At 37.5% G+C, this 22683-nt stretch overlaps 2 protein-coding genes across 6 annotated transcripts in view; one reads left to right on the plus strand and one right to left on the minus strand.

Annotated features, from left to right (window-relative positions):
- The window catches only part of grid2ipb (glutamate receptor, ionotropic, delta 2 (Grid2) interacting protein, b), a 46042-nt gene extending 37655 nt beyond the window's left edge, over positions 1-8387 (plus strand). Inside the window, exons 15-23 of one of the 4 annotated variants that reach the window (XM_056255390.1) lie at positions 52-139; positions 1239-1316; positions 2187-2383; positions 2470-2625; positions 2787-2873; positions 2964-3093; positions 3638-3756; positions 3854-4018; positions 8051-8387. In XM_056255390.1, coding sequence (XP_056111365.1) covers positions 52-139; positions 1239-1316; positions 2187-2383; positions 2470-2625; positions 2787-2873; positions 2964-3093; positions 3638-3756; positions 3854-4018; positions 8051-8122 — 1092 coding nt within the window. In that variant the 3' untranslated portion in view covers positions 8123-8387. Of the gene's footprint in view, positions 1-51; positions 140-1226; positions 1317-2186; positions 2384-2469; positions 2626-2786; positions 2874-2963; positions 3094-3637; positions 3757-3853; positions 4019-8050 lie in introns of all 4 variants that reach the window. The other 3 variants (XM_056255391.1, XM_056255389.1, XM_056255393.1) reach the window with 3 other exon arrangements.
- Positions 8388-11205: 2818 nt separating this feature from the next.
- Positions 11206-22683, minus strand: part of arhgap17a (Rho GTPase activating protein 17a) — a 34326-nt gene continuing 22848 nt past the window's right edge. The window contains exons 14-20 of one of the 2 annotated variants that reach the window (XM_056255394.1): positions 21798-21911; positions 21623-21714; positions 21369-21525; positions 20738-21001; positions 16001-16128; positions 14155-14688; positions 11206-12303 (exon numbers count right to left, since the gene is read on the minus strand). In XM_056255394.1, the coding sequence (XP_056111369.1) occupies positions 12188-12303; positions 14155-14688; positions 16001-16128; positions 20738-21001; positions 21369-21525; positions 21623-21714; positions 21798-21911 (1405 nt within the window). In that variant the 3' untranslated portion in view covers positions 11206-12187. The remainder of the gene's footprint in view (positions 12304-14154; positions 14689-16000; positions 16129-20737; positions 21002-21368; positions 21526-21622; positions 21715-21797; positions 21912-22683) is intronic. The other variant, XM_056255395.1, reaches the window with a different exon arrangement.

A 22683-nucleotide genomic window follows, 5' to 3' on the forward strand; every position in this document is an offset into this window, starting at 1 on the left:
AGTGGAAGTCATGTGATGATGCATTACTGAGTGGATATGTCTGTTTGTTAGCTTGGAGATGATCCTGACTATCATAAACTCAGTGACATGGTCAAATACCTGGATCTGGATCTGTACTTCGGCACACAGAGGAATTCCAGTAAGGTTTCTTTTCTTTTTTTTTTATATCCGGCTCAATGTGATATTGCATGTACATATCATCATCCCCTGTCATGCAGTGCTGTGAAAAAGTGTTTGCCCGGACTGTTTCTCTGTGTTTTTACACTGAATGTCATCAGATCGTCAACCAAAATCTTTGAATGTTTAAAAGTTGTCTTCATGAACAAAAACAACAACAACAACAAAATATTTCATTATTTAAATGCAGTTATTTGAGCGTTACAGAACACTGTAAAAGAATTTTCAGTGTTAAAGAGTACAAAAGTTTGGGGTCGGTAAGATTTTTGAATGTTTTTGAAATAAGTCTTTTATGCTCAATAAATTTTTTTTTATATATTTTAAAATGTAATTTATTCCTTTGATGTCAAAGTCAACTCGGGAATCACAATTTATTACATTTATTATTATAAATTATATTATCAATATATTTCAATATATTATCAACATATTTTTATCAATGTTGAAAACATTGTGGAAACAGTGATACATTTTGGATTCTTTGATGATTAGAAAGTTCAAAAGAACATAATTATTTTTAGAAATAGAAATCTTTTGTAACATTATAAATGTCTTTACTGTCACTTTTGATCAATTTATAGCATCCTTGCTGAATAAAAGTATTTATTTAAAGAAAAAAGAAGAAGCCCAAAACCCAAACTTTTAAATGGTTTTGAATGGTATAGTATCATCATGTATAATGATTTAATAATATAAAAAAATTATATGTACTACCATAATAAAATTCAACCACATAAAATGATACAAATGTGCAGAAATTCAGAGGTGGGCAAATACTTTTTATAAAGAATTAATATGTAACATCTCATCAGTCTGTATATTGCTGTCTTCATCCACATGTAGCATCCTTTTTGTAGCTTTTCATTTTGCTGCTAAAAATGAACTCAATTACCTTGTCTATTTTTGTACTTTTCAGCTCATCTCTCATGGAGAGCTATGTCTCTCAGATCCCATCATTCCCATCCAGTTATTGGCATCTCATAACCTTATATTGTTTCCACTACTGGTGCAAGGAGAGCACATCCTTACATTGTTATTAAATGTGTCAGTCTCTCTTCCAGAGCCCACTTTCCTGCCCGAGAACTTTAAAAAGAAAGACGTGGTTGAGATTCTCTCCCATAAAAAGGCCTACAACGCTTGTGAGTATAAGTAGGGTTGTGTTGGAGTGCAATCATCTAGATTGAGCTCTGGGTTGAGTCAGGTTTGTTGTCTCGTGTGACGTAGATGTGTAGGAGTAGGTTAAAGAGGTGCTGTAGGTATTTGCTGCTGTAGCAACTGTGTGGAGAATTTTCCCATTGAGAAGGTAAAGAATCCATGTCTTATTAAAGGGTTAGTTCACCCAAAAATGAAAATTATCCCATAATTTACTCACCTCAAGCCATCCTACAGTAGTTGTAATCTATATGACTTTCTTCTTTCAACCGGAGTTATATTAAAAAATATCTTGGCTCACCTAAGCTTTATAATGGGAGTGAAGGGTACCTTAGATTTTGAAGCCCAAAAAAGCGCATCCATCCATCATAAAAGTAATTAAATAAAGGCCTTCTGAAGCAAAGCAATGTGTTTTTGTAAGAAAAATTTCCATATTTTTAACTTGGCTTATATCACTGGCTTCACTGGGTCAGAGGTCACTCTTCACCAGAACTAGACTCACATACAGCCGTTACCAGAAGCCAGTGATTATAGTTTATAAAGTTATAAATATGGATATTTTTCTAACAAAAACGCATCACTTCACTTTAGAAGCCCTTCATTAACCTCCTGGAGCCGTGTGGAGCACTTTTATTATGGATGGATGGATACGCTTTTTGGATCTTCAAAAACTCAAGCTCTACTCACTCACATTATAAAGCTTGGAGAAGCCAGGATATTTTTTTAATATAACTCCGATTTTGTTTGGCTGAAAGAAGAAAGTCATATACACCTAGAATGGCTTGAGGGTGAGTAAATGATGCGATACTTTTCATTTTTGGGTGAACTAACCCTTTCAATCTGGCTGCCCTGTTCAGCTATCCTCATAGCACACCTAAAGCTGTCCCCGAAAGAACTGCGGGAAATCCTCGTGACCATGAGCACCGAGCGCCTGGAACCCGCACACATTAAACAACTGCTGCTCTACGCTCCCGACGACGAGGAGGTCAAACAGTTTCAGCATTACGATAAGGACCCCGCCAAGCTCAGTGAGCCCGACCAGTTCGTCCTACAGGTGCTTTTACCTGAGACCAAGGCTGTTTTTCCTGAGTTCTGTAATTAATCTAAATAATAATTGATTCTTATGGGCTTGTTCTACAGATGCTACTAGTTCCTGAGTATAAAACCAGACTCAGGAGTCTTCTTTTTAAGACCACTGTGCAGGAGAAAACAGAAGAAATGAGAGCCGCATACGAATGCATATACAAAGCCTCATTAGAGCTCAAAAACAGCAAGAGGTTGGCCAAGATCCTGGAGGTAAAACACTTATTTCAGCAGATATGCCACTAATAATGAATTATAAGTGTTAAATAAATCCTGGCTCTTATGCAAAGGAGTTGATGTTTCTGAGCCGTTCATTTTTAAACATTTGCTATCTTAATTATAAATATTAATCTTACAATATGCACTGTTTTTAGTTTGTTTTAGCGATGGGAAATTATCTCAATAATGGTCAGCCCAAGACGAATAAAACAACAGGATTCAAAATTAATTTTCTTACTGAGGTATGTTTGTCTTATTAAACATTGTTCATAATATATATCTAAAAAAAATGTTTACATTTCTCCTAATTATGAATTTAAATACCCCCCCAGCTAAACACAACTAAAACAGTTGATGGAAAGTCGACCTTCCTCCATATTCTTGCCAAATCACTATGCCAACACTTCCCAGAACTCCTCGGCTTCTCCAGGGACCTCATAACAGTGCCACTAGCTGCCAAAGGTAAGCTGTCAGTACAATTTCCTATTATATTTTTGTATATACACTGCTGTTCAAAACTTTGGGGCTATTCAAATTTGTAAAGGGGACCTATTATGCCTTTTTTCAAAGTCTTGACTTTCAAGAAACCAGTTTGAAATGACTTGGGCTCTGTGACATGGTGTGTTATCCTGCTGGAAGTAGGCACTTAAATTACCTTTCTTCCCAATTATGATACTCAATTTGAACTTCAGCAGATTGTCTTGACCATATCTACATGCCCAAAATACATCAAGCTGCTTTAAATGTTGAAAACAGTTGTGCTGCTTAATATTTCTGTGGAAACCATGGTACATCTTTTCAGGATAGAAGAAAATTATTCATTTCTTTACACACACACACACACACCACACACCCAACCTTACCGACCCCACATTTTGAATGGTAGTGTATTGTTCTCTTTTGCTGTTGGATCAAATGGAAATGCAAAAATAATATTTGCTATAGTGTCAATTAGGCCTAAATGTATTGATGAATGATTGATGTTCACACGTTTACTGAAATGCAGTAAATCAGAGGACCGTTACTGCTGATCTCAGTGACCTTCACTCCACCATCCAGGACATAAGAACTTCCTGTGTAAAAATCCCAGCTACTTCAGAGGATCGCTTTGCAGCGGTTATGAGTGTATCCTCCAATCAACAGCATTTGTATAAGCACATAAGTTATCCTGTGAAAATATATCTATAAGTTGCAATGTATCAGCCCTTGACCCTGATATTAGAGCTTCCTGGAAAACTGTCATCCAGCTGTGCAATCCCTAGACTCCTTGCAGCAAAGAGCAATGGATGAGTTTCATAAAGTGGCCTCCTACTTTGGAGAAGACAGTAAGGCCACAAACACAGAAACCTTCTTTGGCATCTTTGCTGAGTTTATCTCCAAATTTGAGGTGAGTTTTTTTAAAATATTTCAGTAACACTTTACAATAAGGTGTACAATTAGTTAACATTGGTTAATGCAGTGGTTCCCAACACTGCACATTTAAGAGGCCGTTCACACGACAATGTTTTCAACTAAAAATGGAAAACTTGTTATGCGTTTTGGCCGTTCAGTTACACGCCAACTGGGTTTTGGGGGCCTGAAAACGCAAACATTTGAATTTGTGAAAACAGTGATGTCATATGCATGCGTATTTGTGTTTGTGCATAGTTACATAGTTCACATAGTTCTATATGTGCATAGTTTTTCTTTACAAAGCCAACTACTGGCCTGGCATTTATAATACCAGCGTTTTTGCGGATCCATGTGAACGGTGATCATTTAACAACATTGTCGTCTGTACGTGAAAATGCAAAGGAAAACCGTTTCTGTTTTTAGTACATCATTGTCGTGTAAATGTACACTTAGATGTCTCCCTTATCAAACACACCAGATTCAACTCATCAGCTTGTTAGTAAAGGCTCCAAGACCTCAGATGGGTGTCAGATAAGAGAGACATCATAAATGTGGTTGGGAACACCTGGGTTAATGCATTAACTAAAGCCCCTTTCACACAGAGATTCCGGAAAATACACGGATAAAGTGACCCGGGATTTGACCCGGGTTCGTTTGATTTTGCTTCATTCACACTGCCAGTGATTTGCCGGAATCAGAGAGCGCGTTCACACACAACCCGTGTATGTTCCGGAAAGACACGTGACATCGATGTGACATGTATGTCTCAGCAACGTGTATAGTTTGCTTATGAGCTGCGATTTCTCTCTGGAGAAACCACGCTTGTGCATTTTTTTCTCTGATTCGATCATAAACTAGCGCATTACGTACCGTTTCACTAGCCTGCTTTCACTTCACTTCAGCGTCATCATTACGACACGGCATTGGTTACGGCTTTTGTTCACACAGCGCGCGTTCCGGGTCTGAACACGGCAATGTTACTAGGTCCCCAACCCGGCATCGATCCCGGCATCAGTCCCGGGTCGTGTTTGCGTTCACACAGAAGGCACTCTGGCAATTTGCCGGCAATTTGCCGGGTTCAAAGCGCTGTGTGAAAGGGGCTTATCATTATCCGTAACACTTTACTTAAAGTATAAATGATACATTATAATATGTTACGCCTTTAGAAAGACATTTTTGATGTAACAAGGAATCTGCAAATATTATAATGCATTTTAACTTTGGTTTCTATTATTTATGAAAACATGTAATGCATTATAACGTACATTAATGAATACCTTTTATTATGCAGTACATAAAGGCTTTACATAAAGGGTTACCACATTATCTAACTATGTGCAATATATTTGTTACAGTATTTATTAATCTTTGTTAACGATAGGTAATTGTTTGTTGGTTCATGTTAGCTTGGGGCCATTAAATAACATTACCAGATACAACTTTGATTTTAATAATGTATTAGTAAATGTTATAATTAACAGTAATTAAGATTAATAAATGCTTTAGAAGTATTTTTCATTTCATTGTTAGTTCATGTTATCTATTTTAACAAATGGAACCTTATATACAGTCATGTGAAAAAGAAAGTACACCCCTTTGAATTCTATGGTTTTAAGTATCAGGAGGACATAATATAAAATGATCTAGTCCTTGGCAGGTTTTAAAATTAGGTAAATATAAACCTCAGATGAACAACTACACGTGATATTTACACCGTGTCATGGTTTATTTAACAGAAACTATGCCAAAATGGAGAAGCTATGTGTGACAAACTAAGTAGACCCTTACTGTTTCCATAGGAATTAAGAGGGTAAGTAGCAGTCAGGCGCTGCTAATCAAATGACTTTGATTAACTGATCATTAGCAAGCGTGACCAACTCTATAAAAGTAGACGTTTTGGCAGTTTGTGGGTACAGAGCATTCAGGAGTGTGTTAACACAATGCCAAGGAGGAAAGACATCAGCAATGATCTTAGAGAAGACATTGTTGCTGCCCATCAATCTAAAAAGGGTTACAAGGCCACAATCTGAAGTCCATCATTCTACAGTGAGGAAGATTATTCAGAAGTGGAAAACATTCAAGACTGTTGCCAATCTTCCCAAGAGTGGACGTCCCAGCAAATTCACCTTAAAGGGATACTCCACTTTTTTTGGAAATAGGCTCATTTTACAACTCCCCCAGAGGTTTCTTGATTACTACGCAGGAATGAGAGTATAGTTCCTAGCTAAAAGTGGTACCGCCAGAACCGGAGATCGGCTGAATGGATTCAAAAACGGTAAAACTCAACAGTTTAACTCTGGGGGAATTGTAAAATAAGCCTATTTCCAAAAAAAGTGGAGTATCCCTTTAAGGCCAGACCTTGTACTGCAAAAAACCCAAGAGATACACCTCGGACTCTACAGGCTTCAGTTAGCATGTTAAATATTAAAGTTCTTGACAGTACAATTAGAAAAAGACTGAACAAGTGTGGCTTGTTTGGAAGGGTTGCCAGGAGAAAGCCTCCTCTCTCTAAAAAGAACATGGCAGCACAGCTTAGGTTTGCAAAGTTGCATCTGAACAAACCACAAGATTTCTGGAACAATGGGTCTCATGCATTCACTAATAATTGTGTTCTATACACAAATAATTTGTATTTATACACACATTTGGACTTCTCACGAAAAAAAAACTAATTCACAACACGTTAGAACCTTCCTCTAAATGTTGATGAATTCTGAGTATTCGAAATGAGCGGCCGCATGCCTGAGGTAAGTCATTTACATAAAAGGGTGAAATGGACATGGTTTTGGTGTGTTTTCTTTCGTCACTCTCAGCAAACATGACGTTCTCTAAAGACGTGTTTTCACCCGAGAGCACGCACAGCAAGATCCCAGAGCAATGCCAAGAGTGCCATCCTCAGAAAAAGTTCAAAAGCAATAAACACCTTTTATACAAAAATTACAGACCTCTGATTAGCCAGCTGTACATACGCATATCTGCGTCTTTATGCAGAGCTAATAGGCATATGTATGATGAAATATAGCCTATTTAATTTCATCTTAACATGTTTGTAAGGCCCCCAAGAGTATGTCATTTTTGCGTATGAATGGTTTCAGTTGTTTCTATAAAATTTTCGTGATTAAGAATACAGTTTAGTTTAGAAGGAAAGTTATAGATGAATCATGATTGGTTCGTGAAAACATTCGTAAACAGATTTCACTCACAAATTCGTGTACGCATACTTGGTGACGAGACCAAAGTGGAGATGTTTGGCGAAAACCAAACACAGCATATCAGCACAAACCTCATACCAACTGTCCATCACAATGGTGGAGGGGTGATGATTTTGGGCTTGTTTTGCAGTCACAGGACTGGGACAGCTTGTAGTCTTTGAGTTGACCATGAGCTCCTCTGTATACCAATGCATTCTAGAGTCAAATGTGAGGCCATCTGACCGACAGCTAAAGCTTGGCTGAAATTGGGCCGTGCGACAGGACAATGATAACAACAAGCATGTCAGCAAATCTACAACCAGAGTCCAGACCTCAACCACAAACCTTAATGAACTGAAGCACCGTTGTAAAGAAGAGTGGGACAAATTCCTCCACAACGATGTGAGAGACTGATAACGTCATACAGAAAACGATTAGTTCAAGTTATTGCTGCTAAAGGTGGTTCTACATCATATCATATCATAGGGTGCACTTAGTTTTTCACACATGGCTTCTCCATTTTGTTAAATAAATAATGACACGGTGTAAATATGTCATGTTGTTATTCGTCTGCGGTTGTATTTACCTCATTTTAAGACCTGCTAAAGACCAGATGATTTTTAGTATGTCCTGACTCCTGATATGTAAAACCAAAGAATTCAAAAGGGTGTACTTTCTTTTTCACATGACTGTAGCCTATTTTTGCTTTGATCATCATGTGCCTTATGTTTTGGATTGTTCCCAGTTTTGTTTTGTACAATTGACAATAAAAGTGGGGGTAAAAATTGGGACCAAAGTCACCTGAGGTGAGAGTTTGCTGTGTTTCTCTTCAATAGAGAGCACTGAGCGAGACACAAGGAACTGAAAACCCCAGAAGCCCCCGAATAGCCTCGCCGTTGGCCTGGTGAAAGCAACAGCATCTGCTCTCTCGAACCCAGAATGCCCATGTGCCAATAAACACAGAGAACTTGATAGCGTGAAGGACAAACCTTACTTTAAAATGTCTTGGATGAATAAAAAATATCTTTAGAATAAAGAATATATATTTTATACAGAACTTCAGCCTGTTCATTGAGAAAGTATATTAATATAGCTTAATTATTATTCATTTTGTTTTGAGATTTGCTGCTTAGAATGTAACGGGAACATAAACACTTCATGTGGAGAGAATTGATGGTATTTTTGATGGTATATTTTTAGTACCGAGGTGAATGAATCATCCTCATCCTCAAGCCAAATGTATTTTGACACACAAAAGAAGTTTCAAATGAGATTTAAATTCTTCACAGTATTAGCGTTTTATTGTTGAACTCCATTGTGATTCGCTGATACCACAGCCGAACAAGAGTGCACACCCTTCTCTAAAACTAGTTTCCAAATCTGTATTGCAAGACTAGTTGTAGAGTTGACCGGTGGTTCCATCTCGCAGGAGAATCTGTGGTAAGTTTTACATCATGAAATCGTTTTTTAACTATGAAAAGACGACGATAAAGCCTTCTGCCATTATTAAATGGCAGAAGGATACACAAACCATCTGCTATTTTAACATGAGTATGTAGCTTGTCTGACTTTTTTAGGTATTATTGTTTAAGGTAACAATGCATTTCTTCCTGACGCCTTCTGTTCTGAACAAATGCATGATCTTCCTTATTGGCCGTCTTTGTGTCATGTGTATTTTTCTTTGTCAGAACCTCCGTTATTTCTCTAAATCAAAGACCATAGATAAGGAGAAAACACAATTTGCATTTGCATGTAGCAAAGTATTTCTATTTATGTATTGTATTAACGTTTTGATTGTTTCTGTATCAATTTGTTATATCGAACTTGTTTTATCAAATTAATTAGTTGTAAATTAATATTTGTGTACGAACTGTTGGCGTGACTAGCCTAGTGTTTTCCTGAGCAGTTCTATATCGGCTTCAATATCAACAGGCCACATATTGCTGCGTTTTATTGAGATGTCAAATTTGTTTTGCCTGAATAAATACGCTTTTGCGAACATTAATCTCTGTGTATTTATTTATTTGTTTTTTACAGTAACTGTTTTAATGGAGTTGTGGAATCTCTGAGTTACGCTTTGATTTTTTCCCTCAAAACACAGTACACAAATGAATTAATATTACTTTTTTGAAAAATAGTTGCCAAATGCCAATACTATGCTGATATTTATCTCAGTAATTTCCTGTTATTGGTATTATTCTTCGGGGTAGACGCTCTTTATTTTTCCACATATGAAAATGAGGCAATAAAGAATAAATATATGTTAGGTTGTACTGTTGATTGACTGAATAAATAATGGGAAAATTCTTAAAATTGTATTGTTTCTTTTTAACAGTTGCTTTATAGTTATAATTAACCACAGTTTTACATTTGAATTAAAGGTGTAACTTCAACTGTATCTACTCCGTAACCGTATCTATGAACGTCATCATAACGTCCTTGTTACCAGGCAACGCTATAAGTGGTTCAAATACCAAAGATCTTAGATATGCATCTATATATATCACCCTGTCATCATACAGAGTAAGGAGGATACATGAAAATGACTGATAATAAACCTCTGCCAGCCTCTTTAAGACCCTCAAACCCTTTAATCATACATGAGCACACACACAAAAAAAATCCTATGAGGCAAAATTCATTCTTCATGAATAAATGATACATTTTAGAATGTTGGAATGAGATCTTGTTTATATCGGGTCCTTTACATAATGTAAGGTGCAGAAACATCTGAATGAGGAGAAAAGCCAAATGTAACAAACAACACAAGGTCTATACACTGTAAAATATTATTTTCATGATTTGTTATCACAACTTTTTTTATTTTGTCAAATCAACTCAATTAATGTGGTTCTTCAGATAACAATATTTTGAGTTTCTGTTGATTAAACAAATCAATTAACTAAACTAAACTGTATTAACTAAAACATTTTATTTCGATGAACTCAATTTTTAGGCAACCAGGTAACTTACTTTAAAGGATTAGTTCACCCAAAAATGAAAATTCTGTCAGTAATTACTCACTCTCGTGTTGTTCCAACCCCGTAAGACTTTCATTCATCTCCGGAACACAAATTAAGATATTTTTGATGAAATCTGAGAGCTGGCTCACTATTTTTTGACAGTGTACAGCACACTTGTTTGGGAACATGTATTAGAGCTGTCATGGCTATTGTGTTTGTTCTGCAGTTAAATGTTTTTTTTTTTATTATTGGAAAATCCACAACACTGCATAACTGACCAGTGTCCTCTACAGTAGGTAGGAAGTTAAAGCTGTGCTCAGTACTTGCTTCTCATCACTATGGTTTCTTTCGTCACATAAAATAACTATTTATTTTGTAAGTAGGCATGAAAAAAGAATGTACAGTACATGAGTAGAATGTAATTATTTGAGTAGAGAAGACGGACTGACATTGTTCAGATGTGTAATTTCCCACAATGACAGCTTCAACTCTGACAACGTACAAAAAGACTTGAATAGGTTGTTCAATTAATGAGCATATAACATTTAATTTAACTGAATGTAAATGTTACATCTGAGAAGTCAGCAACTACACAATGAAACACTGAAAGACCAGTTCTTGTTTCACTTTTTTATTTCACTTCGAAGCAGTAATACAAAGCATTTATTTTGCTTTTTAGAAGATAAAGTCTTCTGACATGAAGCCTCTGAACTTCAAACGCACCATCAACATTTAGTTTCATCAGTGTGAAGTCATTTACTTTCCAAACCTTGGTAAAATAGCTCTTGTAAGTGTACTTGGGTAAGGCAGAAGGTAAAGGCAAGGAAAATGTACAAAGAAAAGCTAACAGTGAGCATGATCGCCTACATTTTTCTCTCACATGAGAATCGATCAGAATCATGTGGACGTGATGAATCAATTCCTCAAACATCATAACATGATTGACAGGCCGGTGATAATCGCCACTGGGGTTCATTCCTGTGATCTTGTCAAAATGGTTAAGTTGCAATATCAGTAAAAACAATTTTGAATTATTTTAATACTTGTAATGGAGACTTTATAGAATATGAGACGAGGAGGAAAAAATGTAAGCAATAATGTCTGCTCTTAGCTATTATACAGTAAGAATAACATCCAAGTGGCACATCTTCCCCCACTTTGGTACCATATCTGGGATAAAAGGAGGGAAATACAAAGCTATCCTTGTCAAGGCCTGGTAAACATACAAACAAAGCCATAACATAAGGTTTCCATACCAGGATATCACTAAAGCACATGTTTTGACCTTTTCCATCACATAAACTGACAGCGGAACACTTTAACTCTAATTTTAGCAATCAAATGTCCAATAACATATAGCCTCTTTCACATACGCATCAGTCAGGATTACTTTTACACATAGCTGAGTGGCGCTCTACCACATATATTTAGGTCCAGTCATATTAATGCCCCAAAATTACGGAAAACATCAGCTGTGAAAGGCAGAAAATGAATAACTCAGCATTTGTACACTTTAAACCAATGTATTGCATGTAACTAGTATCCAAACTGGAATAGTAAGGCTTGCAAATGAAAAGAAGGAATGTACTGTATTGGCTGACTGAAGACCTGCAGTCACAAGCTATACAAAAAGCCAGAGTTTTTGCTTTTGAATTAGTGTCTTTCACCTTTTATTTAGAGTATTTGCTTTGTTTAGCTAAGGCCACTTAAGACTCACCTCAAAGTACCTCATAACAATCAATTTAGTTTCTTGTTCACCAAATTCGCCCATCACTGTACAGACATAGTTCCTCATGCAATTCAGGCCATTTTGCTGTCATCAGCAGCTTTAAATAAACATGCTACATCTTGGGGCGTGTGTATCCCTGGTGCCACTGGGATTGTTGATTGTCTTAAGCGTAGGGTATTTGAGAAGTACAGCCAAGATCATAAACACTTTGGTAATGTGAGAAGAGCAGCCCTTTAGCAAACCTTTGGTTAAGGGAAAGGGTGTCAGGGTCAAGGCCATCTTTACAGGACTGTGCTCTCTGTGTCAAGGTCTGAGTCCTTCAGCTGGGTAACAGGCTTCTCAACGGCGATGTCAGGAATAAGAGCTCGGCCAAGTGCTTTAAATGTCATCCCCGAATCTGCAATACACAAGATTAGGAAGTTAGACCATACAGAGTAATGGATTGTTAGTAATAAAAATCATCCAGCTTGTTTGAGATAAACAGAACTAATGAATGGAAATGCTCTTTGACTTGCTGTGACGCCATGCTGAAGAGATCAACCAATATTTCACAACCAACATGATACCCATTATTTTTAAGTTTCCAATAACCGCTATGCAGAAGTGAGATTTAATAACTGATTTATTTAAGCTTTTTTTTTTTTACATGAACTTTGACAGTCGATTTTATCATGAGGATATAATTCACCCTAGACTCTATATATACATTTATATTTTTTAAAAGAATTTAAAAAACAAACTATATCAGACCATATGGCCATATTAAAACATGACTATACAATAATAATAATAGCAGTAGTAGAAGTAATAATAATAATAATATTTTATTATTAAATTATACAAGTTAAACAAACCAGTGAAGAAATATATTAATATAGTATACTATTGTCCTGTAAAATACAATTGTATTACAAATTTATTAATAATTATTATTATTTATACATTAAAATTACACAACTAATATTCATGGCTGTCTTCATTTAAGAAACGGTGATTTTTGCAAAATGGTTGCAAGTTTGAATCCCCACTTAAATATTCTGTAACACATCTCACTAAAGCATAAATAGCTGAATTACTTAATATTTACATTAACAAATTGATAATTAAGCTATAGCAAGCAGTGTATTAATGCAGTTTTGGGCACTATTCTTCAGAAACCTATCAATTGGCTCCATTTATTACTTGACATGGTATTTTTTTTTAAATATTAAAGTACACCCCCTGTGGTGAATATCAAGCTTTTAATGTTGTTTTAGGTCTTTGTGGTGTTTTTAATATGCTTTAGACAAACCATGTACAAATTCAAAAGTCAACACCATTGCTGAGTATTTTCTCCTTAAAACTGCAGTGAACCAAAAACACGGTTTGAAATCGCTGGCGTTTCTGACATCACAAACTACCTTCTAACCAATTACGTCAACGTGTGATCGTCAATGAGTGGATCTCTGAGCTGGTGTGAGTGAGTGGAGGCGGGGCTAATTTGCATATTCATAGAACTGCGTATACTAAATAAAGCAAGGGTGTACAGTTACATTAAAGCAATATTAAGGCATGAAGGCATTTTTTCCAAGGAACAAACACTTAAATATGTCATTTTGGTGATCAAATATGAGTTTTAAGGGATACAATTATTGACTACAAGGGGACTTTAAGCAGAAAAGGGTAAATATTGTTAAAATGGCTCTTCAGTCAGTCACTACTGATACATGCCAAAATGCTCTCACGACAATGAAGCGACCAAATGTTTTCACAGCCAGGTGGTGCAATTCTAAAATGTTAGTCTGTTAACTCTTATATTGTTTTTATTTTAATGTGCTGTTAAACTTAAGAGCAGGACACATTTATTCATACAGTGTAATCTCTGTATAGGCTTTCTGTTGTGAAATCATGTCTTAATTAAACTACTTTATTAAACGAACTATCTTTATGTAAAAGCAGTGGTATTACAATTGAATCCACTTCATCAACAAACAAAAGAATGAGATATCTTGCTGGTACGAGAAATGAGGATTGTCAAACTTAACAGCTCTTTTTTGATTTAGCAACTACATTTATAACTTATAAAGGCATCTTAGTGGACAGAATGTTGATCAAACATTGGATTCAGACTGGGTTTGTTGCCTTTCTACATCCGTATCCTAACTTTCAGCATTCAGACACAGCCTTCATGTGCCCTGAAACCTCACAGAAATGCAAACAAACATGCTGTTAAACAGAAGCTAGTGTGACGGAAATAAAAGAGCTTCACCCATTGTTTTGAAGGCAGCACTGCAAATTCCATTGCTGTCGCTTCCTGTGGCGGGAGGTTGGGGCGGAGGGGGAACAGTAGGTCTGTTGCGTGGTTTAGGCACAGGCCTCGGGCGAGGAAGCGATCCTGACTGGAACACCGGGGGAGCCGTGGGACTGGGACTGTCGTGAAACAATGCCGTGGGCGGAGGGGTGCTTGGAGGAGTGGGAGTGCTTGGAGGGGAGGGGTCTTCTCCGGGGTCACCAGGAGCAGTGGACTGGGGAGGGGGTGTGGCCTGTGTGGGAGGCTGGGGGGGTGGATGGTTGGGTGCCTGAATGGGAGGCTGGATGCTCGAGTAGCGACGAGGGGTCGCGTTTGTTTGAGCCTGTGTTTGTGTGGGGCTCAGATTGGTGGGAGAGTAACTAGAAAGCGGTCTAGGGGAGGGGCTGAGGGACTGAGGGGTGCCTGAAGAGGTTTGCTGTACTGACTGATTGGTTGGTTGGCCTGGTGGAGGGTTGGCTGGTTTAGGAGGAGCTGGGGCCGGCTTCTTTGTACCTACAAATGAAAAGAGAACTTAAAATGAGCTCTTTCTGGGGTTCTGAGCTGCTTTCATGTAAAGTCCCTGATATACTTCAAGTGAAATCGAAGAACGAACTGGTGTGACGTCATCTCGAAGTTTGTTTTGAAGTACGAAACAGCTAGCCATAGCAAACTTTCCTGGGGCTCTACCTTCTTTGATGTGGAAATCTTCTCGATTCATTTGTTCTTTACGGTCTGTAGAGGTCAGACACTGAAACAGCTGCTTTATAGTTAAATTAAGTAGTTACATTAAAATTGTAATTATAATTGAATGTGACACTGACACTGTTTTTTATGTTTAATACTGTTAAGCCAGGCTCAGACTACAGGAGTTTCAGGTCAATTTACCCCTCTCAACATTAGGATAAAAATAAAAAATAAAATAATAATAATAATAATAATAATAATTCGCCTCCAGGGGATCGGTCGGTTCCGATGTTCGGCCCAGATTATCTGGTAATGTGAGGCATTTACAGATCAAATCTTAAACCTCTCGATCTGCTCGCAACAATATAAAACATGTTTGATATTTAGGATTTTACTTTGGGATGATTAGTTCCACAATAGCCAATGAGAGACAAGTCTACAAGGAGACGGAAGTGACGGAACTTTTGAAATGTCAACCGCGAAACAAGCAGCTGTACAGGTCCGGTGGACAACAGAGATGGAGGAACGGCTGGTCAAAATGTGGCAACAACATGACTGCTCTTATAATGTCTACAGCAAGTTGCCGCGACACAGTATCCATTTTGTTTACATCCGCTTCCCCGTGAGATCACGTGAGGTGCAAAATCTAGCATGATAATCTTGTAGTGTGTGCAGGTTTGAAATTGGAATCTGTGAAGATTCTCCTTATGTGCATGATGCAACCAGATTTCACAATAATATAAGATTTAAAAAACTGTTTTGAGTTTGAGCCCGGCTTTAGGCTGCTATCTTTAAAGCAATCTATTGTGTAAAGTGCTATATAAATAAACGTGACGTGACTTGACTGGAGTGCCGAATTGCAGAGATGGTGCAAACATATCCATCTCACTATGATTGGATGATTTCTAAACTGATCTTCTCACCACTCTCATTTTTGTTACATGTTTATTTTGTTATTGAGAGGAAAGCGTCCAGCGCATATTTACAGATTCAGCTAAACGCGGGTGGTGTTGGGATGTTCACTAACAATATATCACTGATCAGGCATTTCAAATGTCTTTTTACCTCCAAGGGAAGACTGAAAAAGAACTGTGCTGTAAACATATCAGAGCCTAAAGACTTTTGAGGTAAGTCCACTGACCTCTGCGAGCCATGTGAGGACTGGGTCCTGTAGATCCAGCCACAGGCGTCCCCACACTCAGCTGTCCTGATCCTCCAGTGCCATTTCTCTGAGCTGGAGGAGTCGAAGCAGGGTCTCGGTTCTTTGAGCTGTTAAGCAAACGGAGAGAAAAATCAACCAATAATATTTAATAACATTCCGCAACATTGACATTCCATAAAATGCACACTGCAAATAAATACGAACTTAAGCCTTTTCTGATGGAATATTTTTATATTAAATCGTTTGAAATGGTTAAAGCCATAGCCATTCAGCATTTTGTTTTAAGAGAAAACAATTACAAAAATGATTTTATTAATTTACATGACTTTTCTAGGTCTAGCGATATACAATACAGAATAGTGTGACTGTTTATATCATTGGAAAATGTAAACTGTATTATCACACAGCTCTTTATATGAAGTTGGTTTTAGAAGCATGTCCAAATTTTCCACATACATGCAGTATAATTGTGTAGGGTAATACTACTATACAGCATTCACAAATGCTTGATTTCGTGTAAACAATGTATTCTTTGAAAAGTGCTACACTTAAGTCAAACATTTAAAATTAATACAATGTTTTAGTTTTTGCATATTTTATCTGTCAGACAGTGTAGCCTAATAAAAGCGGGTGTGTTTTAAATGGAGTAAAAGAATGGGGACAGACATGATTAGATCACATGACCAGTCGAATACTACTTGCTTTATCTCATGAACTCCCCTGTTATCAGACACCTTCATAAATTCATCAATCATAGCTAATTGCCATCGGTTTACTGAAAAGCCAGAGAGTTAACCCTCTGGGGACCAAGGGTTTTTTGAGGCCCTTGGGATGTTTTGACATGCACTGACATTTGTGCTTTTTTCAGTTATTTATAAACATGTTAATGGCAACGGTGTAAATTCACTCTATATAGCACAAACGGGGCTACCATAATATTTGAGCAACATGTATGTACATGTTTGTATTTTTGAGAGAATATTATTTATGCATGGTTATTGAAAAACTTAAAAATAAAAGTTTCTGAAATAAGGCCACAAAACACATATTGATTATTTATTCACAAGACTTTTGAAAATTGTATCACATAGCCTAGAATATTTGCTCCAAAACTATGTGAGAATCATCCTGACTACTCATTCAGATAAGTCAATAAAGTCTTTTATAATGTGTATGACGTGTTTAGTGTGAGAAAGCTTTTATGCGAGGAGGCGTGATCTCTCATTAATATGTATGGAATTTCACACCTGAGAAAGACAAAGACCCTCCCATAATGGCCCTATTAGGTGCTATCAGGCCCTTATGAGGAGCCTTGCACAAAGAATGAGGAGATTTAAAAAAGAATGGCTTTTAGATTGTTTGGATTTATTTACAACACAACATAATCCAAAGATACACAACAAAGGACTGGTTTCTGGTTAAAATTGCTTTTTAATTATATATACACTACCGTTCAAAAGTTTGGGGTCGGTACGATTTTAAATACTTTTAAAAGAATTCTCTTCTGCTAACCATGGCTGCGCTTATTTGATTAAAAATACAACAAAAATCGGTTATAGTATTAAATATTATTCCAGTGTAAATCAGCTGTTTTCTGTGTGAATATATAGTAAAGTGTAATTTATTCCTGTGATCAAAGCTGAATTTTCAGCATCACCAGTGTCAGTGTCTTCAGTGTCAAATGATCCTTCACAAATCAGTATAATATGAGGATTTGATGCTCAAGAAACATTTATTATTATTATCAATGTTGAAACAGTTGTTGGTCTGTCAGTTGTACAGTTTTTTTTTTTAGGATTCTTTGATGAATAGGAAGTTCAAAAGACTTTTGTAACATTATAAATGTCTTTACTGTCACTTTTGATCAAATTAATTATTCCTTGATAAATAAAAGTATTGATTTCTTTCCTCCAAAAAATAAAAATAAAATTCTCACTGACCCCAAACTTTTGAACGGTAGTGTACACTCACCGGCCACTTTATTAGGTACACCTGTCCAACTGCTCGTTAACACTTAATTTCTAAGCAGCCAATCACATGGCGGCAACTCAGTGCATTTAGGCATGTAGACATGGTCAAGACAATCTCCTGCAGTTCAAACCGAGCATCAGTATGGGGAAGAAAGTTGATTTGAGTGACTTTGAACGTGGTATGATTGTTGGTGCCAGAAGGGCTGGTCTGAGTATTTCAGAAACTGCTAATCTACTGGGATTTTCACGCACAACCATCTCTAGGGTTTACAGAGAATGGTCCGAAAAAGAAAAAACATCCAGTGAGCGGCAGTTCTGTGGGCGGAAATGCCTTGTTGATGCCAGAGGTCAGAGGAGAATGGCCAGACTGGTTCGAGCTGATAGAAGGGCAACAGTGACTGAAATAACCACTCGTTACAACCGAGGTATGCAGCAAAGCATTTGTGAAGCCACAACACGCACAACCTTGAGGCGGATGGGCTACAACAGCAGAAGACTCCACCGGGTACCACTCATCTCCACTACAAATAGGAAAAAGAGGCTACAATTTGCAAGAGCTCACCAAAATTGAACAGTTGAAGACTGGAAAAATGTTGCCTGGTCTGATGAGTCTCGATTTCTGTTGAGACATTCAGATGTTAGAGTCAGAATTTGGCGTAAACAGAATGAGAACATGGAACCATCATGCCTTGTTACCACTGTGCAGGCTGGTGGTGGTGGTGTAATGGTGTGGGGGATGTTTTCCTGGCACACTTTAGGCCCCTTAGTGCCAATTGGGCATCGTTTAAATGCCACGGCCTACCTGAGCATTGTTTCTGACCATGTCCATCCCTTTATGGCCACCATGTACCCATCCTCTGATGGCTACTTCCACCATGTCACAAAGCTCTAATCATTTCAAATTGGTTTCTTGAACATGACAATGAGTTCACTGTACTAAAATGGCCTCCACAGTCACCAGATCTCAACCCAATAGAGCATCTTTGGGATGTGGTGGAACGGGAGATTCGCATCATGGATGTGCAGCCGACAAATCTGCGGCAACTGTGTGATGCCATCATGTCAATATGGACCAAACTTCCTGAGGAATGCTTCCAGCACCTTGTTGAATCTATGCCACGAAGAATTGAGGCAGTTCTGAAGGCAAAAGGGGGTCCAACCCGTTACTAGCATGGGGTACCTAATAAAGTGGCCGGTGAGTGTATATACACACACACACACACACACTGCTTAGAATAAGTGAAAACGCCCATGCTAAAGTTGACTAAGAAGAGGAATAAAAATTCTTAATGCCTTAATTTAAAAAATGAGGAAAACTCTAACCTTTAGGGAAATGAATAATGTCCCTGAATTCTTTGTGAATGAATAATGTATCGCAAATAATTAAATGTTCTTCTTTAAAATACAGGGTGCATACTCTGGACACTTCTATCACACACCCTTCACCATATAGACATGGTTTTATTACAGTTCAAAGTTAGAGTTGGAAACATCTTGAAAAGAAAATAGTCTTTTTCCATAAATGTCTTAGTTTGATCATACATATTTCAAAGTTGAGGATTCATTATTTTGATATAGCTTGCATTGGAACAAACATCTTAGTTGATTAGTTTATTGACAAAACATAAGCTTATTTGATGTCTTTATTTTGAAGCTTATTTGATGCTTATTTGATTTGAAAAACTTTATCCAAAACTAGTCAAAGAAATGTTCTTTTATTTCGTCTGTAACAGTGCGTATCTGTGCGTTCATTCATTCATTCACACACACACACACACACACACACACACACACACACACACACACACACACACACACACACACACACACACACACACACACACACACACACACACACACACACACACACACACACACACACAGAAACATAATTCACATTTAAACAGTAGGATATGCTATTTGTCCGTTTACAGACACTAACGTTATTCTATATCGCGATTAGAACAAAGCACACAAAACACTTACACTTCTCAGCTGAATCTGTTGCTCCTCCTCGAAGTGAAAATAAACCAGCCCTTCTGTGGTAAATGTCCCAGGATTATTCCTCATAGCCGCGCAAGACGAATCTTAATCTGACTAAAAAATATTGTGTGTTTACAGCATTTGCCTGGGGGCGTTTATCTATTTTGCAAATGGCCTCAACACATTTTCTTATGAATAGCGCGCTCTGCGAGTGGGTGTGAACAAATTAACGATAATGAGCTGAGACAGGAGAAACTGTACTTCTCTTTAGTTTTTGACAGATTACATTGCAGGAGAATATTTGTTTTAAATGTGAATTGTTTTATTTAAAAGTAGAAATTTAAAGCGTTCTTTAGACGTATGTTTCATGTTTGTGTGATAAGTATTAGCGGAGTTTCCGTTCATTTTCCAGACATGTTTCAGAAAGATTTTTGCGGAGACAGAGTGAGCTGAAAGCGCACCCTGTTTATTTTATTTATTTTTAAAAAAACACAAGGTTTTGATGTTAATGTGAGTGTACACAAAAAAAGAAGACCCTCTATAGTTTATAATCATGTATTGATTTTATTTATATGACCATAAATGACGGAGTATTTTAAGTCTATGTTGCTGCTATGTGAAAAAAAAACAGCAAAACGCGCGGGCGCGTTCTTGGTCCCCAGAGGGTTAAAAGACCCGTTTTGTCCCTCCACAGCATCTCCATGTGCATGCGGGGCTGATTCATTAATGCATTGCACTGGTCCATACATTGCAGGAGTCTTACCTGATCTCCTCAGTATGCTGAGCTAGAAGCTGCTGTGCTGCTGCCAGGGCGGCCATCCCCAGCGCCAGCCCGGGCTGGCAGCTCTCTAAGCCCATGCCCGCATGTGCAGGCTGCTGGAGCAAGAGTTCAGTCATAGACTGACCCCCTGCACTACCTGCAGCCTCCACTGGGGGCAGCGGGGGCTGGAAGCCAGGCGAAGCGTGCTGCTTTCTAGGTACAGTATTGCCTCTACGAGGATTGTGGTCCGTTAATTTATTAGCAGAGCTACAGAAAGAAAAGACAGCAAAGACACCACTAGTGCTAATAGTTTCCCAGAAGAGCGACACCACAGAAACCAAGAGGTTAACCTGCATTGGTAGAAATCCCACTCACATCACACATACTGCAGGGTTAAAAGGGAAAAGCAAGAGATTCTACAATCAGTAGAACTGACAATACCCCAGAGGTTAATGGTGAATGTAATCTAATCCGCTGTTTTAATTGCTCAATTAAAGTGAATTGATCAATCTAAATTGATCCTAATCAATTTAATTGCATATCTTTGTGAAGCAGGAGGAAATAACCAGTGTCAGTGTGACTGATTAAGGGAATCAAACTGTTAATAAAAGATTTGTGTGAAATTTGTGTTTACCTGTCTCTCCGGGGCAAGTCACCATCTGGGCCCACCATGCTGCCAGGTCTCTTCCTCTCTATGGTGCCCGAGTCATAATCTGGCGGGGTCAGCTGGTTGACGTTGTTTGGAAGTGGTGCGGGCATCGAAAACATGCCGGATACATTAAAATCCACATCTGAAGGAATAACAAGAAACAGGTTAATCTTAAAACTGATAGCAATACTTTTTTTTCATTGGAAAATACCATATATTTAAAGCTTTATGGCCCCTACCTTCAGGGAAAAACCAATCTGCATGCTGAATGATGGGTTCAATAATAGTAACCACATGGACAGAGGTTGCAGCAGCCATTTCTGCTAGGCTCCTGTGGGTAAAGAGAAGAGCGTTTAGAAAAAGGCACAATTAAATAAGTTAGCGTGTTTGCTGGATATTGCAGAATATTCTGACCCCTCAGTTTTGGCCCACAGTAGATTGGGTCCAAGGACAATGGCTATGTTGCTGGGGGTCATCTTGTTAACGTCGCTTTCCTGTGCGAGCTTAGCAAGGAACTTAATAAGGTATCTGCAAAACAGAGCAAATTCCCGAATCAGAAGAATCCAATTTAAAAACAATTTTTAATCACCATCTGGAACTCCTCTGTTGTTGTAGTAAACGGGAAAGCGGGACTCTTAAGGAAATAAACTTTGCACACATGGTCTTAAATTATAATTTAAAAAAAAAAGTTCTTTCAGTGATCTGCTGGTGTCAGAACATTTTTGTTTTTACACTAGAAAATATATATATTTTAAATATATCTAAATATTATAAACAATTATAGGTTTTCACGATATTTTTGTATCATTTTTATTTCTTATAAGTTATTATTATTGATCACCCTTTATGTCTGTGTTGGTGGGTTTTTCAAACTTCTAACCAATGAAAAGCATTTAAAAGAGCTTGTGACTAAACTCTATTGGATTTTTAAACTGTCAGTCAAACCTCATAACTCCAAGCGCTTCAATAGTGAATGAGTTCGGATGTCTCTGCTTACTTGCAATGCAAAGGTACTGTAAATAAAGCACTGGTTGTTTGAATAAGTACAGTATTTTATTTACTCAAGAATCACTATATACTGTATAAAGGCTAATGTTTTGTGTATTTGAGGAGCGGAGAAGAGTGTCTTAGTCTAGCACTTGCTGTTGAGTACTGTCTTAAATGGGACCTATTATGCCCTGTTCAAAGTTTTGATTTTGGGGTCTAATAGAATAGAAAAAACATTATTTGTTCACATATTTTACGTTGTTGCAGCACCTCTCTAATATGATGTGTAATGTAAATACCAGGAAGAAAACTC

The sequence above is a fragment of the Rhinichthys klamathensis genome, unplaced genomic scaffold, assembly GCF_029890125.1.
Source record: "Rhinichthys klamathensis goyatoka isolate OS25496 unplaced genomic scaffold, OSU_Roscu_1.1 h1tg000121l_1, whole genome shotgun sequence".
Classification (NCBI taxonomy): domain Eukaryota; kingdom Metazoa; phylum Chordata; class Actinopteri; order Cypriniformes; family Leuciscidae; genus Rhinichthys; species Rhinichthys klamathensis.